Below are 18,967 nucleotides of genomic sequence, written 5' to 3'. Positions count from 1 at the left end.
CCCCCCCCCCCCGTGTCTTTCTCAAAAATAAATAAATATTAAAAAAAAAAAAAAAAGAATCTGGGGCGCCTGGGTGGCTCAGTTGGTTGAGTGACCAACTTCGACTCAGGTCATGATCTCACAATTTGTGAGTTCGAGCCCTGTGTCAGGCTTTGTGCTGACAGCTCAGAGCCTGGAGCCTGCTTCGGATTCTGTGTGTGTGTGTGTCTCTCTCTCTCTCTACCCCTTCCCTGCTCATGCTGTCTCTGTCTCAAAATTAAATAAACATTAAAAAAAAAATCTGTTCCCCAGATGGACTCACATTAAAAATTCTAGTCTTCTAGGCTAGATCAATTTTGAATATCTAAAGAAAACTTGGGGCGCCTGGGTGGCTCAGTCAGTTAAGCATCTGACTTAAGCTCAGGTCTTGATCTCAAGATTCAATTTGTGAATGTGAGCCCCACATCAGGCTCTGTGCTGATGGCTCAGACCCTAGAGACTGCTACTGATTCTGTGTCTCCCTCTCTCTCTCTGTCCCTCCCTGGCTTGCACTGTCTCTTTCTCACTCTCTCTCAAAAATAAACAAACATTAAAAAAAAATAAATAAATAAAGATGGGGCACCTGGGTGGCTCAGTCAATTAAGCGTCTGGCCCCGTGTCGGGCTCTGTGCCGACAGCTAGCTCAGAGCCTGGAGCCTGCTTCAGATTCTGTCTCTCCCTCTCTCTCTAACCCGCCCCTGCTCGCACTGTCTCTCTGTCTCTCAAAAATAAATTTTTTTTTAAATTAAAAAAAAAAAATAAAGAAAGATACCCTGAGTTAGACAAAATGCCCCAGCAGTGAGTTAAGGGATGGAAATGGGGGTGCACTAATGTGCACGAGAGAGTACTCACCTTGCTCTTGACTTTAACCAGGAAAGTAAGGCAGCAGAGAATACGTACACGTATTGCATCACCCAGAGCCACGTTTTTAGCCACCTGCCCAGAGACTAACTTGAATTAGAGACAGGCAAAGAAACTCCCAGGAAAACAAGTAGCAGAGGCTGTGCCTGTCCCCATCTCACCTCTAGGCAGAATGTGAGGACCTCAGAGAGGTGAGAGGTGATGATGGGCACCTCTGACTCCAGCAATTCATCCAGGGCCTCCACAGCTTCACAGGCCTTGGCCTGCCAGACAGACAAATCATAGAGTTACCATGCTCTTCTTCAGTGGACCAGGTGGGGTGCTCCTATACTCTCCTTCCAACGGAGCTCTTCCCCACATGTCCTCACCTCATCCACAGGGATTAGAGTCTGCATGGCCACAATGAGCTTGGGCACCAACATCCGTGCAAGAGGCTAGAGGACAGAAATGCTCATATCAGGCCCCAGAAGTTGGCAGCTTCCTCAAAGCCCAGGGACAGGATGAGACCAGGTATAGCCACCCACAGTATTCCCTCTCAACTGTTAGGAAGGACAAATGACAGAGAATCTGAAGTAGTTTTGCATCCTGCGAGAATGAGGACATGAAGACCCAAGAACAGGGAGCCAGGAAAGGTGGGGACCCACATCTCACCACGTCATCAGTGCTCAGGTAAGGGACCATGGTGCTCAGCGTGCGCAGGGAGTAAAAAAGGAGCCCAGGAGAGCCCACCTCTCCAAGGGTCTCATTCAAAAGCCGAAGAAGCTCCCGGTGGTGGGGTTGGAAGGCCTCAGGCCGGGAGGTCACCACCACACTTAGCAGCAAAAGCCCCATCTGTTCGGGAATTGGGGACGAGAGGGAAAAGCTTATATGGTCTATCCAGCCTCTCAGTCCCTCCCTCCCACCAACCATGTGCTACTACCTCTCTTTCTGGGACGTGGGGGCTGTGGGTACTGTGCTGAAGAAGCTGCATGAGCTGAGGCCAGGCCTCTAAGCCTTCCTTTCGAAAAATGGTGGCTGAGAGCTGGGCCAGGCTAAGGCTCACAGAGTGCCTGCAAACAGGAGAGATTCCCCCACCACCCCAAATCATCCTCCAGTACTCGCCCTGGCACATGCTGGGCCTGCCTCAATGGGCTGGCCAGGACAGAAACCTTCAAGTGTGGACAGAGGGTCTTTGCCAAGTTGGGACACATAAGACAGTGGCTAACAAGGAGACCAGCAGCATGGAGGGCGTGTGAGCTGGTGAGCCTGGTTTCATGCATACTGAATTTCAGTTCTGTTCTTCTGAATCGGGTATGGCAGACCATCACAGCCATTCATGAAATTTAGTCTCCAACACAGCCTTAGAACCACCCTTCATCTAGAACTGAAATCTTCCCTCCTCCCCGCCCCAGGCCCTGCCTGGACCCGAACGACAAGGCAGAGAACCAAAGAGGGTCTCAAGGATCCCAAGGGGAGGGGTTAGGATCCCAAGAGGAGGCAGGTAGGCACTTACTGGGTCTCTCTCTGAAAGGCCGACAGGACCAGGGACTTGAGGCTGGAACACAGGTGACAGGTGTTGGTACGTGGCCGGCCCAGGATCCGCCTCCGCCTGGCCCCGCCCCGCCCCGCCTACCTCTCTCGTTGCTCCGCCGTCAGCCGTCGCCAGCGGGTGCTTAGTCTTCTGCGGGTCAGCACGGCTGCGAACTGGCGGATCTGGGACGAGGAAGCACACACTTGAGGGGCCGGGCAGGAAGGTGCTGAACAGGCCGCAGGGGGAAGCTGGGGCTTGACCAAAGGCGTACTGTGGGACGTTCAGCGGAAAGGAACAGGAGCCTCACCTGAGGGTCGGCCGCCGAGGCCAGCAGGTCGCAGAGCGCCGGCAGGGCGGCCGGGTCTCGAAGAGCGGTCTGGAGCTGCTCGGTGGCCTGGGGGGTGGGGGTGGGGGTGGGGGGGTGGTAGTGTGGGGGTCAGAGTCGGGCTGCTCCTGCAACCTCCCGCTCGCCCGGGCCGGGTCCACCCTATCCGTACCCGGCGGATACGCTCGGTGTCCGGCAGCAGCAGCTCCCGCAGGATCTGCTCCAGGCCGGCAAGCTCCATGGCAGCAGCCGAGCAGCCGCTACTGGGGCGGGAGGGGGGAGGGACAGCACGTGGAGGCCCTGAAACTCACTTCCGGCGGAAAGGGCGTTGCTCCACGCCCCTCCCGTCGCCAGGGTGATTCAACTAGCTTTCCGGCCACAGCTGGTGCATTTCACTTCCGTTTGCCTCAGCGCCGGCTGAACCGCGGAAACCGGCCCGGGCAGTGAAGGTTCCCCCTAGTCGAGAGTTCCCATGCTCCGCGTGGAACTTGAGTTCTTGCGTTCCGGGCCGACCCGGTTTTCTAAAAGGACACTGCCCTTAACGGCAGGGCTCGAGTTCCGATATGCAGACCAAACCTTCCAACTACAGGATCCTTTTTCTTAATAAATTTTATTTTGATAATTGTAAAAAGAAAAATCAGGACCAAAACTAAAGGCAACTTAAAAAGTTCAAATATATACTCCTTATATAATAGAGATTTGTAATTTCCAGGCCCTCTGGGAGAAGGGAGGCCCAAAGGGCAAAGGGGAAGACAATAATGCCATCACACAATTTAGTCCATCAGAAGAGACGTCTGTAAGAGATCAGTGGGCCTCTGGACATGAAGAATGGGAGAAAAGATCAATAGTTTTGCCACCCAAAACTTAGTCCATCTTGAGGTTAACATAGATATAACGGATGAACTTTAGGGAAGAGAAAAAGGAGATGGTGCCTAGCATGAGGAAGAAGACATAACCAGTGAGTAAGGAGTAACCAAAAAACTCTACTGTCTGTACTGCCCCCGACATGTTGGAGCGCCGAGCATAGTAGAAAACGGAGTAGAGGAAGATGAAGAGCCCAGTGGAGCCCACACTCAGCACAGATCGCCACCACCAGCGGTAATCCTCCCCAGACAACTGGAAGTAGGTGAGCGCAATGGAGATGCAAGCCCCCACGCTCAGCAGGATGGCGAAGACAAAAAAGAGGATGCCATACAAAGTGTACTGTTCCCGACCCCATACTGTGGCAAAGATGTAGTACAGCTCCACAGAGATGGCACTGTGAAGAGAAGAGACGATACACAGCATTAAAGGGCTGTGCGCTGCCAGCACAGTGGCCAGGTCAAAGTCCAGCCACCACCCCTCCATGTTACCAGGTCACTGTGGAAAGTGGGTCCACTCCACTCCCTGCCCTACAGTTCCTGGCTCCGTGGGGACTCTTTTACCCATGACTAGTTGTGCTCATTTCAAAAACAGCTTCTCTGATAGGTTGAGAGCAATGATTTTGTCTGTTTTATTTTCTGCTCAATATTATCTGCCTGGCACTAGAGGTACTAAAAAAACTGAATAAGCAATCACCTGGGCTTTAAGCCCCACCTGGTGCCTGTGAACACTAAAGTCAGAAACCAGGAAGAGAGTGAATGGAGCAATGTCTTTGGAGAGTTTTATAAGTGAGACGCCCTCAGCTTTGAATTGATTCAAGCTGAGTCTTGCTTGGATAAAGGAGGAACTACTTAGTGATCTCTTAATTGTGTACCTGAACCAGGGATTATCACTCTTGTTGGGTTAGGGTACTGAGAAAGGCAAAGTTAAAGTCAGGAACTTGAGAGTGATGACCATGGCATAAAGGGAGGATACCTGAAAGGCAGGAAGCCTCCGACAGTCATGTGGATGAGCGTAGACTTGTACCAGGGCTGGGGCGGAATTTCCCGGGCGATGTTCTTGGTGCGACAAGGTGCATCAAAGGGGCTAGCATTGTTCTTCCCGAAGATGCCTCCAATGACAGTGAGGGGAAAGCCCACCAGCAGCCAGACTGTCAGAAGCAGCAGGATGGTGGTGGCTGGCAGAGCTTGTGTTGAACCATTAGCCCAGTGCACCGAGTTCACCACACTCCACGTCAGGAAGAAAGGCACTGCAAGGATGGGCCCCCAGGAGGGTCAGCAGGAGGAACATCCCTGGGACCACCCCCTCTGACTCGACCTAACAGGAAGGGAGGTGAAGCATCCTGCTCCCAGGCTGACCTCACCATTTCACATCCCACTGTTCCCATTTCCTTATCTTACCAACATCCCTTCCCCCATCCATCATTATTAAGAGTCAAGACAGCTGTTACATAATGATCTAAGAGAAACACAATCCACCTGCCTCCCAGGGCCTGTTCTGCTGTGGCATTGGTGAATCCTAGCATGACACATTCCTTTGGGTTAAGGCCTTTTTCCAGAAAATCTATATTATGTTTTCTGAAAACCTATTTCAGAAAACACGTTTTATCAAACATGAATGTGACGAAGGACGAGTCAGATACTCAAGATTGGGAACATGAAAGGTTAAAATTGCACACTACTACTGCCTTTGAAAGGAAAAGCTGGCTTGTAAGGCTAAAGTGGGGTAGCCATCTAAAAAAAAAAAAAAAAAGACTTATTTTGGCAGAGGCGCCTGGGTGACTCAGGAGATTAAGTGCCTGACGTTGGCTCAGGTCATGATCTCACACTTTGTGGATTTGAGCCCCGCACCAGGCTCTCTGTTCAGTGCAGAACCTGCTTCAGATCTTCTGTCACCCTCTCTCTACCCTCCCCCACTCATGTATGCACATGCTCTCTCTCAAAAATATTAAAAAAAACTTCTTTTTAATAGGCTCTATGCCCAGTTCTGAGCCCCGTGTGGGGCTTGAACTCACAACCCTGAGATCATGACATGAGCCAAGATCAAGAGTGGGATGCTTACCCTCCTGCACTGTTGGTGGGAATGTAAACTGGTGCAGCTGCTCTGGCGAACAGTGTGGAGGTTCCTCAAAAAACTATCCATAGAACTCCCCTATGACCCAGCAATAGCATTGCTAGGGATTTACCCAAGAGAGACAGAAATGGTGATGCATAGGAGCACATGCACCCCAATGTTCATAGCAGTAATGTCAACAATAGCCAAATCATGGAAAGAGCCTAAATGTCCATCACCTGATGAGTGGATCAAGAAGATGTGGTATATATTCACGATGGAGTACTACATGGCAATGACAGGGAATGACATCTGGCCATTTGTAGGAAAGTGGATGGACCTTGAGGGTGTCATGCTAAGCGAAATAAGTCAGGCGGAGAAGGACAGATCCCATATATTTGCACTCATAGTTCTAATAAGAGAACAGGAGAAACCTAATGGAGGAGCAGGGGGAGAGGAAGAGGAAAAGAGTTGGGGAGAGAGAGGGACGCAAAACTTGAAAGACTGTTGAATACTGAAAACGAACTGAGGGTTGGAGGGGGAGGGGGAGGGGGAAAAGAGGTGGTGGTGATGGAGGAGGGCACTTGTGGGGAAGAGCCCTGGGTGTTGTATGGAAACCAATGTGACAATAAACTATTAAAAAAAAAGAAAACAAAACCAAACAAACAAAAATAAGTGGGATGCCTAATAGACTGAGCCACCGAGGTGCCCCCAAAAAAACCTTTTTAAAAAGAAATATGTTCAACAAAGAGTGTTATTTCACTCTTAACATAATGGTCAAGAATACAGGCTCTAGAGTCAGACTGCCTGTGTCTGAAACCTGGTTTGCTTCCTTTTAGGAGTATAATTTCAGGCAAATTGCTTAACCAGCCTTCAATCTCCTCATCTGTAAAATGGGGACAATATTAACTACTGCATAGGATTATTGTGGGGGTTAAATGCGATGAAGGCATGCTGAGTGCTTAGCATGCTGCCTAGAACATTTTAAGGACTTAATTTTTAAACTATGCAAAAGAAATGCAGTCTTGCTTTTTGAATGGTTTTCTTGTTTCTTTTGTCTATTTTTATTCCCTTAAGTCTTTAACTCTATCCCAGGTTCCATGATGTGTTGTAAATTCCTAAATCCTCAGCCCGCCAGCCCACCAGGGAAAGGACAGTCCTCACCAGAGAAAAGGCTGGTGGTGAGAATGATGTTCCACACCCAACGCTCGCCTCCAATCTGTCTGTAGAAGTGGCTGGACACGTAGCCAGAGATGCAGCAGGTCAGGGCATACAACAAGATGGCTGCCGAGTTAATGGCCCCATGACGGTGCACATTGAACATGCCCAGCAGCGCCATGACAATAATGCCTGCAGGGTGGTAGTGGAAAGCCTGTGTCAGGTCACCGCTGTCCTTTTTCTGGCAACTTCAAAGGAATCAGCCCCTTTTCTCCCAGACCCGAGGAAAACAATACCCCTAATTCTGTTGTCCAGCAAACCCACAACTGAATATACACATGCTTCTTAAGGCCATCCCACCCCTTAGGTTTGCCTCTCACCTTGGAAAGAAGAGAAGATCTGCAGATCTTTCCAGAACAAACCACCAACTTAGTTCTACCCCTTGAGAGAAATCCCTGATTAATTTTTATCACCTCACCAGTGCCAAGGGCCAGGAACTGGGCACCCACACCAAGCACAGCACAGAGCAGACCACGGTACGGAGGGAAGCGGAAGACATCTGTATGAATAATTTTCCAGCCATTGTCACCTTGGTCAAAGTCATCACCAGAGCCTGCAGAGGTGGTCTCCTCATCCAAGTTGTATCGAGCCAGGTCGTTTCGAAGCACACGCATAAGAATGACAGCCACAAAACCCACCAGTAAAAACACAAGCACCATGGAATTGATGATGGACAACCAATGGATTTCCAGTGTTCGGGGAAAGAAACCACCATCATCACCACGGCGCCTGTCACTCCGACGTTCCACTGAAGTCTCAGACCAGCGCACACTATAGGTGTGGGTGAGGCCTAAGACCTCATCAGGTCGTAACCCATCTAAGCTGTGGGGCTTGACGTCCCGCACAGAGACATTGGCAAATATGATTCGATCTCCATGGAATTCTAGGTGGAAGTCCAAATGGGTCCAAAGCCCTATCTTGTGGCTGTGAGGCAGAAAGCCACTCTCCTCCATGTAGCCCACAAAGCCACGGATTGGCAAGTCATCCACTACAAATTCAAAGTAATACAGTTCCTCAATGGCCTGGCGCAGTTGCTCCACCTACAAAGAGCAAGTCAGGAGTCAGACAAGGCCTCCCCAGGCATAGAGTTAGAGCAAGGTTCCACAACCTGGGTACTACTGACTGACATTCTGGGCTGGAGAATTCTTTATTGTGGGGAGTGGTCCTGGGCACTGTAATAATATGTCCATCCCTGCTTCTTCCCCCTACATGTCAGTAGCACCCCACCCCCATCCCCTCTCCCAACAGTGACAATCAAAATTATCTCTGGACATTGCCAAATATCTCCTGGGAGACAAAATTGCCCCCTATTGAGAACCACTAGGTTAGAACCTAGTATACTGGGATTCTCCAAAAAGATCAGTATGACTTGACAGGGTTGAGGTGTAGAAAAAAGACAAAGGCAAGGTGTCAGAAGGACTGGAGTAGACTAAAGAAAAGTGCCCTAAGATAGGATATGCTAAAGAAAATAAGCATCACAGGAAAGATTAAGAGTGTAAAGAAGTCAGTTAAGAAAGCCAAGAGGTAGGTATGGAAGGCAACAACTATGTAGGAGTGATAGTTGGTTGGGACCTTATTACCAACAGAGCAGCCTGGAGTCTGGAGCCCTGGGCTCTAATATCACCTCGGCAAATTCAGTATCCATGTAGTCTTGGAAAGTCACTTTTGAGCAAATATGTTTCTTCCTCAAGTGAATGCAAATAATACCACCTGTCCTGCCTACCTGGTGGGGTTGTAGTTAGAATCAAGTCAGATAATTTGTATAAAGTTGCTATATAAAACCATAAATTGTAAGGCACCGTTTAGTCCCTGGGAGGGAGGGCTAACTTCTAGCCAATGTGGAGCGGCTGACCTGTGCAGAACTGAGCTGCATGTGGCACAGAATTCTCTTCTCCACATTCTCCCGAAAACGGATCTCGTACAAAGACTCTGCCATTCGGTCCCCATCCAGCACTTCACCCAGGCTAAGGCTTTTGTGTCGTATCTTCTCAGGGCAGCAGACCGGAAGCTGATAGTAGTGGTAAGTCTCCTGAGGGTTGTGGTAGGGTCCCACTTTGTTGACATATAGAATGACGGGGTCACCGGCCTTGTAGTGTGTCACACCTTCCACCCCAGGCTCATAGCCTGTGCCCAGCAGCAGCATCAGAAGTGGCAACCACTGGCAGCTCCAACTCCGCGGGTGTCGTAGGACTGTCATCCTTAAGGCAAAAGAACCTGTTCGGGGGAGTCCTGCAGTTATGGAAACCCAACTCCTGACGCCCCAGGCCAGGTCCTTCCAACTGAAGCCCAATGGCTCCAATTCCTCCCCTTGGCCTCTCCAAACCTCCTTCGGGAGGCCGCCTCCCAACCTCCCCCCTCCCCCCAGTACTGTCTTACTGTCCTCCTTTGCTCTCCAGTTCTCTCAATCTGGGGTTCTCCCAGCCTGCCCGGGACTTCCTCGCGCCCTAGCCAGTTTCCATGGCAACGCCACGCGACCTCACACCTCAGGCACCTTCCCCCGGCCCCCGCGGGGTCCTCACCGCACGGGAAGGGCTGGCCGAGGCGGCGCCCGTGGCCTCTGCGGCCCGGTAGCTGCCCTTGGGTTCCAGCCGGGGTCTCCCCCCCTGAGCGGCGCGCTAGCGGCGGGCCGGGAAGGACCTGACGACCGACCTCCACAGGGGTTGGCCGCTGCGATGCCTGATCACAGCGGCTGTAGCCATACCATATGGGACACCGCACTCGGTTCAATTAAGTGTTCGGCGACTAGCTTTCTCCAGTCGGGAACCCGGCCCAGCTCTGGAGAGTCCGCAAGGCCCGGCTAGCCGGTCCCCCGGCGGGGGGCCCTCCCGGCGATCTGAGGAGCAGCCCAGGACACGTCAGTCTTACCACTTACGTCTCACTCGCGGGGACCTCAGCCCGGCGGAAAGCTCCTTTTCTGGAGCCTAGAGGGGGCCACGCTCCCGATGCTGCGGCCGGTGAGCAGCTCCGTCCACGGTCTTTCGGGCAGTGGCTACGGCTGAGGCCTGGCTCCCGGGACGCGGACGCCACCGCGGGGTGAGAGTCGCTGCTGGGCCGCTCACCCGTCCCCGGGACTGTCCAGGAAACGGATCCCGGTTGGTGGCTGGGTATACACCTAGTGGACGCCACGGAGCTTTTGCCGGCTGAGCCGGTGGCACTCGCCACAGACTGCAGAGGACGAGCTCAGAGAGGTCCCCAACCCGGGTAGAGGTGAGGCTTTGGGCGTCGCTGTGCTGGGACATCGAGGGCACAGGCCGTGCAAGTGTCCTGGAATCTGCATCTCAACTCACTGCTTCTCCCCCAACCCGCCATGAGTGGCCACCCGCCAAAAAATACGTAAGTAAAAACGTCTTCCTGAGGCTGTACAGGAGGACTCCCTGGCCAAATATTGGCCGTCCCATGTTCGAAGACAGGCAAGCCTGAGGCAGGTCTGGTGCGGAGACACGCAAAGACACAGGGTGTCAGCCCTTTTATCCGGTGAGTTGGGCAACCTGACAAGGGTTATCATTATTTAAAGGTAAAGAATCGTGGCATTCGACTCTTTCGATATTCTTGTTATTTCTGTCTCTCTCTCTCTCTGTACTTCTTAGTTTTATATTGCAGATTATTCTGGAAAAGTTTACCCTTGCCTTTCTTGGCTATTTTAAAGGTATCTGCCATTAGAGTATTGAAGCTCAGACCCAGAGGCAGTGATTTCTTTTTGACCACTGGGGGCAACCTGTAAGGATGCAGATTTAAGGCCCCGTTTTCCCTGGGTAAAGTGGGGCCAGGGCAAAAACTCACACGAAGCTTCTGGCCTGAAAAGTCCTTCATTTACCCACTTCTGCCCTCTCTGACACAGTCCTCCTTGTAGGAGGAGTTGAGGTTCAGGAAGTAGGGGATTGAGTTTTTTTATCAGTGGATTTTTAATTTAAAATTTTAGAATAGCAAAGTTTAGAGAAGCCAGAAACCTGGGACTCTTTGTCACATACTCCCCTGTCCCCACCCTCTTTCTCAGATCAGTGCCACCAAGGCCCCCTGCTTATTTCCTGAGTATCTTCCAATACTTGCCCTCCTTGAGGCTGCCTTGGTTCTGGTCCCACCTTCTCTCACCTAAATTACCATGATAGTCACCTTGCTAGTCTCCTGGTCACCTCCCTGCTTCAATCCATTTTCCATACTGCTGCTGTAAAGGTTTTTTTTCCCCAGATATGTGTCCTATTTCCAGCAGCAGTGGTTCTCAAATCCTGATGTCTATCAGAATCAGCTAAAAGCTTATTTAAAACAGAGACCTGGGTCCCACCAAATCAGGATCTTAGAGGAGGTAGTGACTGGTCATTACTTTTTTTAAATTTCTTTTTTAATGTTTCTTTATTATTGAGACAGAGAGAAACAGAGCATGAGTGGGGGAGGGACAGAGAGAGAGAAGACACAGAATCTGAAGCAGGTTCCAGGCTCTGAGCTGTCAGCACAGAGCCCGATGCGGGGGTCGAACTCACAAACTGTGAGATCGTGACCTGAGCCGAAGGCAGTCACTTAACCGACTGAGCCACCCAGGTGGCTTAAAAGCTTGGCCTATGAGGCCTGTCCGACCTGGATCTTTATTAAGTCTCCAGGTACAGTACCCTTTTGGAACCCTGTCCTGTGTTCAAATTGAAATCTTGAATGTCATGTTCTCTCAGGCCAAGTTCATCCAGTTCCTTTTGCCTAGACTGCCCAATCTACCATTCCCTACTTACCCGCCTGGAGGCTCCTCTTGAACAGTGCAGATGCTTCCCCTAGAAAGCCCACTTTTTCATCTTCCAGTTTTTGTTTATAGCACTTTACCTCACTGTACTATTATTTTACTTCTTATGTGCCTGCCTTCTTCTTAATTGCTAACTACTCCCAGGAATACCATAATTTATGCATCATGATATCCTTAGCAGTGCTTTTGTATAAAGTAGGCAGCTCAATACACCTTTTTTCAAATGAACTGGTTTACCCCTGCGCAATGATGAGAACAGAGCTGCCACCAGGCTACCTATCCAGGGGCCAGCCAGCTATTCCATAGGGTGGGGCTGCGTGGCCCTCCTTACCATGGTGTGCCCTGGACAACTCATCTTGGTAGACTGAGATGAGGCTTCCAACAAACTTTGGAACCATCCTGCCAGCAGGTCAGCGGGCTGGCAGTAAATAGGAATTTACCAGTAGTCTCTGACATAATCTGTTTTTGGAATTGTTTTGTTTTAGAAGATAGAAATGTGATTCTTCCCTTGTTCTTTTCTCTGAGTGCCACTCCCCACCCCCCGCCTTACCCTACACACACACACACACACACACACACACACACACACACACACACACAGTCTTAAATCCAGGCAACCCTTCAGTGACCACAACCTCTGTCTTTCCCTGCAACCTGCGGTTTTCTAGCTTGTCTTCCTTACCCATGCAGCTTGGATTCCGCATTCCATCATTTCAGTCACATTCTTGCCTGTTTCTTGATACCTCTCTTCCATTGTTCTTTCTTTCCAGCTACCAAGTGAAACCTTAATCTTGATTCATATTCAAGAACTGTCTGTATTCAAGCACCTGTACCCAAGAGGAATCTTAACACTGTGTTAAGATCAGTGTCTATAAATTGTGTTTTTAACCTCAGTTGGACCGCCAGTACTGCTCAGTGATCCTGTTAATTTTCCAGATCAGCTCTCTTCCATTCTGCACAACCCATTCTTCTCAAATCTCTGACTGCATCTCCCTCTTCTTGCTAGTTGACCTCCCTGAAAGCCTAGTGGGAGATGCAAGCAGAAAAAACACAATTACAGAGAAAGTACTGGGGCTCTGGGAGCACCCAGGAGGGAGGAACGTCTAATTTGGTCTTGAGCAATCAGTAAAGGCCTCCTTAAAACAGCTTAAGAAGGGAGAGTAGGGGTTTTCCAGACAGAGAAAGCAATGAAGGAAAAGTAATTGTTTGACTGTAGCATTACATGTAGGTTGAAAGATAAAATTGGAGAAGTAAGCAGGGTCAGATGTTGAACCCACATAAAGAAAATCTAGACTTGACCCTGAGGATAATGGAGAGACACTGAATTGTTCTAAGCGGGTGTAAAACCAGATTTATGCTTTGGAGTTCAGGGTGAAGACTGGAGGGGAGCAGAAAGCTTGCCGGAGCGAGCTCAGAGGCTAAGGCAGTGACAGCTGCTCCGGGAGCCTGGAACATATGATTAAAGATAATTAGGAGGTAGGAGAGACAGGATTTGGGGACAGATTGGATGTAGGGGCTGAGGAAGAGGGAAGGGTCCAGGATGACATCTGGGTGTGTAAATTGAAGACAACTAGTATAGAACTTACAAGAAAGGAAATCTAGGGCAAGAACATAAAGAGTTCAGTTTTGGACATGGTATGTTGAAGATCCCTGAGAAAAACCTGTCCATATGAATCCAGCAAGCAGTTGGATGCTTGATCTGGAAGTCCAGAGCCCTTTGAGCTAGAGACGTGGTCAGCATGGATGTAATAAAGTGTCAGGAATGGGGCATGAGGAAATAAGACCTGCATAGAAACTTCAGGGTGTGGTTAAGGGGCAGAGAGAGAAGGCTCCAGTGAAGTCTGCAGGATGGCCAGAGGGATGGGAGGAATACTACCGAATTTAGGGTCACAAATTTAGGGTCACAGAAAGCAAGATAAGAATGCATTTCAAGGTTTAGAGGTGGAGTCTCTTCCACCCTTTCAATTTCAGCGATCCTTGTAATTTTCTGTTTTTTCTGGTGTAAAGGTATGGAAGTGATGCTTTGGGATTTTGGAGCCTAAGCTTCAACTGACCACCCAATTTCTGATTTTTTTTCCTCTGGAAATTCAGTGCTACTGTGTGAAGGAACTCTGGCTAGTCTTCTGCATAGTGAGACCATATGCAGCAGAGACAGACAATCCCAGCTAAGACGAGACCACCAGAAGAACCACCCAACTGAACCCAGCTCAACTTGCAAAAAAAAAAAAAAAAGGTTGTTTTAGGCCAGAAAAACATTTTAAGGTTAAGATTCCTTAGAATATGTTTCTACAACACCTTGCGATTCTCTGTAATATTTTCACATGTGTGTTTCTCATGCTAGATAATAAAACTCTAGGAGCACAGGGTCTCTATTGGCCTTATTGGTTATTTTATCCCAGTACTCAGCACACTGCCTGGCACACAGTGGGTGCTCAATAAACATGAATGGTTGAAGGGATTAGATCTATGGAGGGTGGAGAGGGGAGGAGTCTCATCAAATTGTAGAAGTTGCCTCGGAGAATATCTTCCAAAGTGCACTTCATTCTCAAGTCTTATGGCCAATGATGGAAAGAAGGTGAATTGTGATGTATGTGGAACATGGGACCTTGGGGAGTTCCGTAACCAGGAGGAAGAAGTAACAACAGCTAGTGGAGACAAAAAGAACTGCTTCTCCCTTCTTTCCCCTCTACGTTTCTAGTGAGAGTTGAGCCCAGCATCCCAGACTTGGGTGACTATATAGGCAAGCTTTCAAAGACTAACTTTACTTTGGTACCCTAACCCCTCCTGGCTTTCTGAGCAGAAAATAGGCTTTTAAGTAGCATTACTCCCTGCTCTTAGCAAGCCCAACACCATGGGGAAGGAAGACACCTTGGCAGCACCAGCCACCTCAGCCTACCGCTCTGTCATGGAGGAGTATGGTTACGAGTTGGGCAAGGTGATTGGCAATGGCTCCTATGGGATGGTTTATGAGGCTTACTACACAAAGCAGAAGGTCACAGTGGCTGTCAAGATTATCTCAAAGAAGAAGGCCTCTGAGGAATATCTTAACAAGTTCCTGCCCCGTGAGATACAGGTCAGAAAGGGGACTGGAAGAGGGAACTGGTATCAAGCTCTTAAGACCTCTGGGTATGGTTAGGAGGGGGTAGAGCCAGACACCCACCCCCCAAAGTCAGGGGTGAATGTCTTACTAGGCAGCAGGAAAATGACCTGATATAAATTCAACCTCTTTCCACCCACCCACTCACCTCCATCCTCTCACATAGTAAAAGTACAAAGCATAGGGTTTGCCCACAGACCATTAGCCCTCTGGGGTTTAATCCTCTTGCAAGTTCTAAATAAGTTAGCAGCGGGACAGCAGGAGGGCTGGGAGCACAGCCAGGGTTCTCCCTTCCCAGGTTTGATGGATCCCTCTCCCGGGGTCAGGTAATGAAGGTCCTGCGGCACAAGTACCTCATCAACTTCTATCAGGCCATCGAAACCACATCCCGAATATACATCATTCTGGAGCTGGCTGAGGGTGGTGACGTCCTTGAATGGATCCAGCGCTACGGGGCTTGCTCTGAGCCCCTTGCTGGCAAGTGGTTCTCCCAGATGACCCTGGGCATGGCCTACCTGCACAGCAAGGGCATCGTGCACCGGTGAGGGCACTGCCACACAGGCTAGGGCCTTTGGGCTCTCAAGGGGGTTTTATGCATATTTTCCATTTTCTGCCCTCTTTTCCCTCCCCTGGCTTTCCCTGAGTTATCTAGGCCCATTTATCCCCTCTATTTTAATTGTCTGATCAAGAACATTTCTGTAGTATCCAGCGTGAGCTCAGCACTCTCTGAACTACAATGATGAGCCCCCACTGGTCCTCAGGAGCCATCCTCTGACTTTTGGGCTCTGCTCGTAACTCCATGGCTCCTTCCTCTCTACCTTGTGTTCTCATAATGGCACCTGTCTCCCACTTTGCCTTTCCCATCTCTAGCCTCTGACCCCTGGCCCTTCAGCTCCCGGTCTAATACTAAGCCCTCTCCCCAGCCTGACCCCCAGCCTTTCTGCTGCTGGTAGGGACTTAAAGTTGGAGAACCTGTTGCTGGACAAGCGGGAGAACGTGAAGATATCGGACTTTGGCTTCGCCAAGATGGTGCCTTCTAACCAGACTGTGCACAATAGCCCTTCTTACCGCCAAGTGAACTGGTTTTCCCACCTCAGCCAGACCTACTGTGGCAGCTTTGCTTATGCCTGTCCGGAGATCTTGCAGGGCTTGCCCTACAACCCTTTCCTGTCTGACACCTGGAGCATGGGCGTCATCCTCTACATGCTCGTGGTCGCCCGGCTGCCCTTTGATGACACCAATCTCAAGAAGCTGCTGAAAGAGACGCAAAAGGAGGTCACTTTTCCATCTAACTACTCCATCTCCCAGGAGTGCAAGGTGCTGGCTCCCTCAGGAGGGCTGACCCACAGGGAGGGAATACCCAACCTAGGCCTCCCCACCATCACAGTCTCACAATGTGGCCCCTGCCCCAGAACAGTTGGCAGGGAGGGAGCTTGAACGGCCATTCCTGGGCTCCACACCTTAGATGTGAGTGATGAGCTGGTTTCAGCAGGCTAATGCAAGGATTTCCCCCGCAAAGAACCCTTCCTTCCCCTTCCCTCCCCTCCAGGGAGTTAAGACGCCAGGCTCCTCAGGATAAAAACAGGGCCACACCTCCTTTTACCAGAGTGGTATGATGGGCTGTCCTGCTTCTCTCTCAGGTCCAGCTGCTCATTGCCTGTGTGGCACAATGAGAGGCAAGCTCAGCCAAGACCTCTCTCTCCCCTGCCCTAGAACCTGGTCCTGCAGACGCTACGCCAAGCCACCAAGCGTGCCACCATCCTGGACATCATCAAGGATCCTTGGGTGCTCAAGTTCCAGCCTGAGCAACCCACCCACGAGATCAGGCTGCTTGAAGCCATGTGCCAACCCCCCAGCACTACTAATCAGCACCAATCCGTGGAAATTAATACCTAAAAGTGGTTGAGGGAGGGGGTTAAGGGAGGAGCAAAGCAGGAGGGTCTGGGGCTAACAATCTTTTATATGAAAAAATAAATCTTTTTCTGATTTAGTTTCATCAGCTGGAGTCAAAGACATTCTTTTCCTCAAGGGAACCTTAGCAGGGAACACTACTGAGTGCAACAGGTGGATTTCTAAACAGAGTCTAACTGGGCATTGTGACACCTGTTAAAGTCAACATTGTCATTCACTACGTAACTCACATGTGGCTCAGGGGGAGAGGGTGCTCAGATGAACACCTGCTTTGGGGAAGGTTCATTATTCTAACTAAATGCTCATTACACATCTCTGCATTCTAAATGTTCAAGCAGGGGGGCAGAGGTCCTAGTGGCTGTTTGGTCATGGCTCTGCCTGTTTATAACCAGAGGGATGGCATTATTTGTTCTCTCAGAAATAGGTGTGACATGCCTTGGTTTCTTCTTCCTCCAAATGCCACCTTAACCATGACTGAAACCATCCCAGCGAATAATTCACACTATTGCTCTAGAAACAGAAAGGATAGTTCAAACCAAGCCTATTAGCTATGGGATCTGAATAAAGGAAAGTACTTGCTCCTTTCTCCCTGTATTCTCCCTCCCTGCCCTTGAAAATGGGCTTTGCAAAGGGAAAATGCGTAGTAAATTATGAGGCTGTCTTGGCAGAGGCATGACTGGGGAAAAGCAATGAGAAAAGGCTCAGAGACAGCTCCACATGGTCCTAAGGTAAATAACAGATGGCAGTTTAACCCTAACCTCAGCACCAGGCAAGTCAAGGACAAACCAAAGTGAAAGATGAAACAGTGCATGCCTGCAGCATAGTAGGTCAAGATATTGTCAACTCCCATTTGCTGCTCTACGTTCCAATGCCCCTTCTGACTTCCACTATGATTCATTGCTTGAAACAAAGCTCCAAAGACCAGGGAAGAGTTTCAGGTGTAGATGAGGCAGTATAAACACTAGGGTTCCATCTGCCTGATTTTATTGGGAACAAGGGCACCGTTATTGTTATCAAAGAGAAGGGAGCCAAGGGGCTCCTCTTGCACCAACATTCTCGTTCAGAGTTGAGCCAGGGAGGGGAGGGCAACAACCCTTTTTCAGGCAGGGTCACTATCACCCTCAGCAGGACCTCTCCAAAAGGCTGTGTTCCTTTAGCTTAGCACTTGGCACTTAAGGAAAAGAGACCAATGAAGGCAGTGCCAGGAAAACAAGCCCAGACTCATCAGGATACCCACTCAGCCAACTGCTTTAGTGCTTCTTCATCTTCATCCGCTTTGGGAGCTTTGGGGACAAGGATACCCAGAGAAAGAAAGAAGTGTTAGGGCTAGGCAACTTCCAACAATCCCCTGCTATAACACTGAGAGTTTGCCTAATCATCTCTCTCAGCAAAGACCGTAAAGGTATGGTCCTTCTGCTTGCTGGGCTGCTGCAATTTCTCTGACACCTCTGAATAAATTGGGAAAATGTGCTTCTTTCTCCCAGCACTTGCAGCCCTACATCAGGGTACACCACTTGCTGACTGAGGCAGAGGTTGGACTTTAGTCTTCATTCCTCCTCAGCCAGGTGTCCTTATGCAGTCAACAACCCGTGCAACTGTAGCAGCAGCCCTCTCTGCCTGGCTCCTTTGAAGCAGGATATAAGAGGAATATAATCTTTCCCCATATCTATCCCACCCTCTCAAGCCCTTGAGACAATAGAATAACCTTGCATACCTGGCCCTTCAGGCAGATGTGCGGAGGGTACACTGGGCAGTTTGATGGGAGGTTCTTCCTCCTTGTCGCCTACTTCTAACAACTCCTGGGCCAATTCCTCCTGCTCCAGCCTCTCTAGCTCCTCCAACAGTTCATCCTGAATATGAGACAACAAGACTGTTAAAGATGAAGAAAGGAAACTTCTATTTCCAAAAACATACCATTTTGGAGTCCCCCTCCCAAATCTGTCCCACGATTCTTTTGGCCGTTCCTTCCAGCTGGTCTTATGCAATATTCCCTGACCCCTTGCTCCAATCACCTCATCTACATCAAAGCCCACTGGCCGAGAAATGGCATCTGAGATCTGCTGGGCCACCTCCTGTTGTTCTGTAATGTCGGCCATCAGTTCATCCACCTTGTCAATGTCCCTGAGAAAAAGACAGATAGCCAAGAAATCAGGGAACAACCCTCCTGATTTTCCCATCTTGCACGGATGAAAACCCTCCTGTCTGTGGCCTCGGACTGATAAATCCATGCCTATCATAAGAGATCCCTGGGCAATTATACAGAGGCAAGTCTAGGCTGAGAATTCGCAAGAAGCTAACTTGGGGAGGAGAGGCTGCACTCCCCTCTCTGAAGGATAAGTTAGGAAAATCATCTTTCCTTCCTAGAATGCTCCAGCCAGCAAAGAGATCTTC

General features: G+C 49.8%; 4 protein-coding genes across 17 annotated transcripts in view; 1 reads left to right on the top strand and 3 right to left on the bottom strand.

Annotated features, from left to right (window-relative positions):
* IPO4 (importin 4) overlaps positions 1-3,030 on the bottom strand; it is a 9,533-nt gene extending 6,503 nt beyond the window's left edge. Inside the window, exons 1-9 of the mRNA XM_029952691.1 lie at positions 2,887-3,030; positions 2,697-2,783; positions 2,492-2,571; positions 2,372-2,413; positions 1,799-1,928; positions 1,531-1,710; positions 1,248-1,313; positions 1,041-1,142; positions 871-954 (exon numbers count right to left, since the gene is read on the bottom strand). Of these exons, the coding sequence (XP_029808551.1) occupies positions 871-954; positions 1,041-1,142; positions 1,248-1,313; positions 1,531-1,710; positions 1,799-1,928; positions 2,372-2,413; positions 2,492-2,571; positions 2,697-2,783; positions 2,887-2,955 (840 nt within the window). The 5' untranslated portion in view covers positions 2,956-3,030. The remainder of the gene's footprint in view (positions 1-870; positions 955-1,040; positions 1,143-1,247; positions 1,314-1,530; positions 1,711-1,798; positions 1,929-2,371; positions 2,414-2,491; positions 2,572-2,696; positions 2,784-2,886) is intronic.
* A 275-nt stretch (positions 3,031-3,305) lies between these two features.
* On the bottom strand, positions 3,306-9,736 carry TM9SF1 (transmembrane 9 superfamily member 1). Of its 6 annotated transcripts, none has more exons than XM_029952697.1 (6): positions 9,718-9,736; positions 8,698-9,043; positions 7,264-7,885; positions 6,792-6,977; positions 4,551-4,824; positions 3,306-3,972 (listed from the first exon to the last, which is right to left on the bottom strand). In XM_029952697.1, exons 2-6 carry the CDS (start codon positions 9,040-9,042, stop codon positions 3,579-3,581), a joined length of 1,821 nt encoding a protein of 606 aa, XP_029808557.1. In that variant the 5' UTR covers position 9,043; positions 9,718-9,736; the 3' UTR covers positions 3,306-3,578. The 6 variants fall into 6 exon arrangements, with proteins under 6 accessions (XP_029808557.1, XP_029808552.1, XP_029808553.1 ...); XM_029952692.1 differs by lacking the exon at positions 9,718-9,736 and adding an exon at positions 9,365-9,471 and having other exon boundaries at positions 8,698-9,059; XM_029952693.1 differs by lacking the exon at positions 9,718-9,736 and adding an exon at positions 9,222-9,465 and having other exon boundaries at positions 8,698-9,059.
* TSSK4 (testis specific serine kinase 4) lies at positions 9,416-16,664 on the top strand. Of its 7 annotated transcripts, XM_029952708.1 has the most exons (6): positions 9,440-10,178; positions 13,660-14,308; positions 14,407-14,641; positions 14,992-15,206; positions 15,589-15,982; positions 16,379-16,664. In XM_029952708.1, the coding sequence occupies exons 3-6, from the start codon at positions 14,420-14,422 to the stop codon at positions 16,559-16,561; spliced, it is 1,014 nt and encodes a 337-aa protein (XP_029808568.1). In that variant the 5' UTR covers positions 9,440-10,178; positions 13,660-14,308; positions 14,407-14,419; the 3' UTR covers positions 16,562-16,664. The 7 variants fall into 7 exon arrangements, with proteins under 7 accessions (XP_029808572.1, XP_029808570.1, XP_029808568.1 ...); XM_029952712.1 differs by having other exon boundaries at positions 9,416-10,178; positions 13,660-14,641; positions 16,306-16,472; XM_029952710.1 differs by having other exon boundaries at positions 9,439-10,178; positions 13,660-14,641; positions 15,619-15,982.
* Positions 16,665-17,508: 844 nt separating this feature from the next.
* Positions 17,509-18,967, bottom strand: part of CHMP4A (charged multivesicular body protein 4A) — a 3,821-nt gene continuing 2,362 nt past the window's right edge. For 2 of the 3 annotated variants that reach the window (XM_029952715.1, XM_029952716.1), the window contains exons 4-6: positions 18,589-18,697; positions 18,291-18,426; positions 17,509-17,859 (exon numbers count right to left, since the gene is read on the bottom strand). In XM_029952715.1, the coding sequence (XP_029808575.1) occupies positions 17,801-17,859; positions 18,291-18,426; positions 18,589-18,697 (304 nt within the window). In that variant the 3' untranslated portion in view covers positions 17,509-17,800. Of the gene's footprint in view, positions 17,860-18,290; positions 18,427-18,588; positions 18,698-18,967 lie in introns of those variants that run through there. The other variant, XM_029952717.1, reaches the window with a different exon arrangement.

Source organism: Suricata suricatta, chromosome 9, assembly GCF_006229205.1.
Source record: "Suricata suricatta isolate VVHF042 chromosome 9, meerkat_22Aug2017_6uvM2_HiC, whole genome shotgun sequence".
NCBI lineage: Eukaryota > Metazoa > Chordata > Mammalia > Carnivora > Herpestidae > Suricata > Suricata suricatta.
Note: the sequence above shows the minus strand (reverse complement) of the source record. Positions and strands in the feature narration are given on the sequence as shown.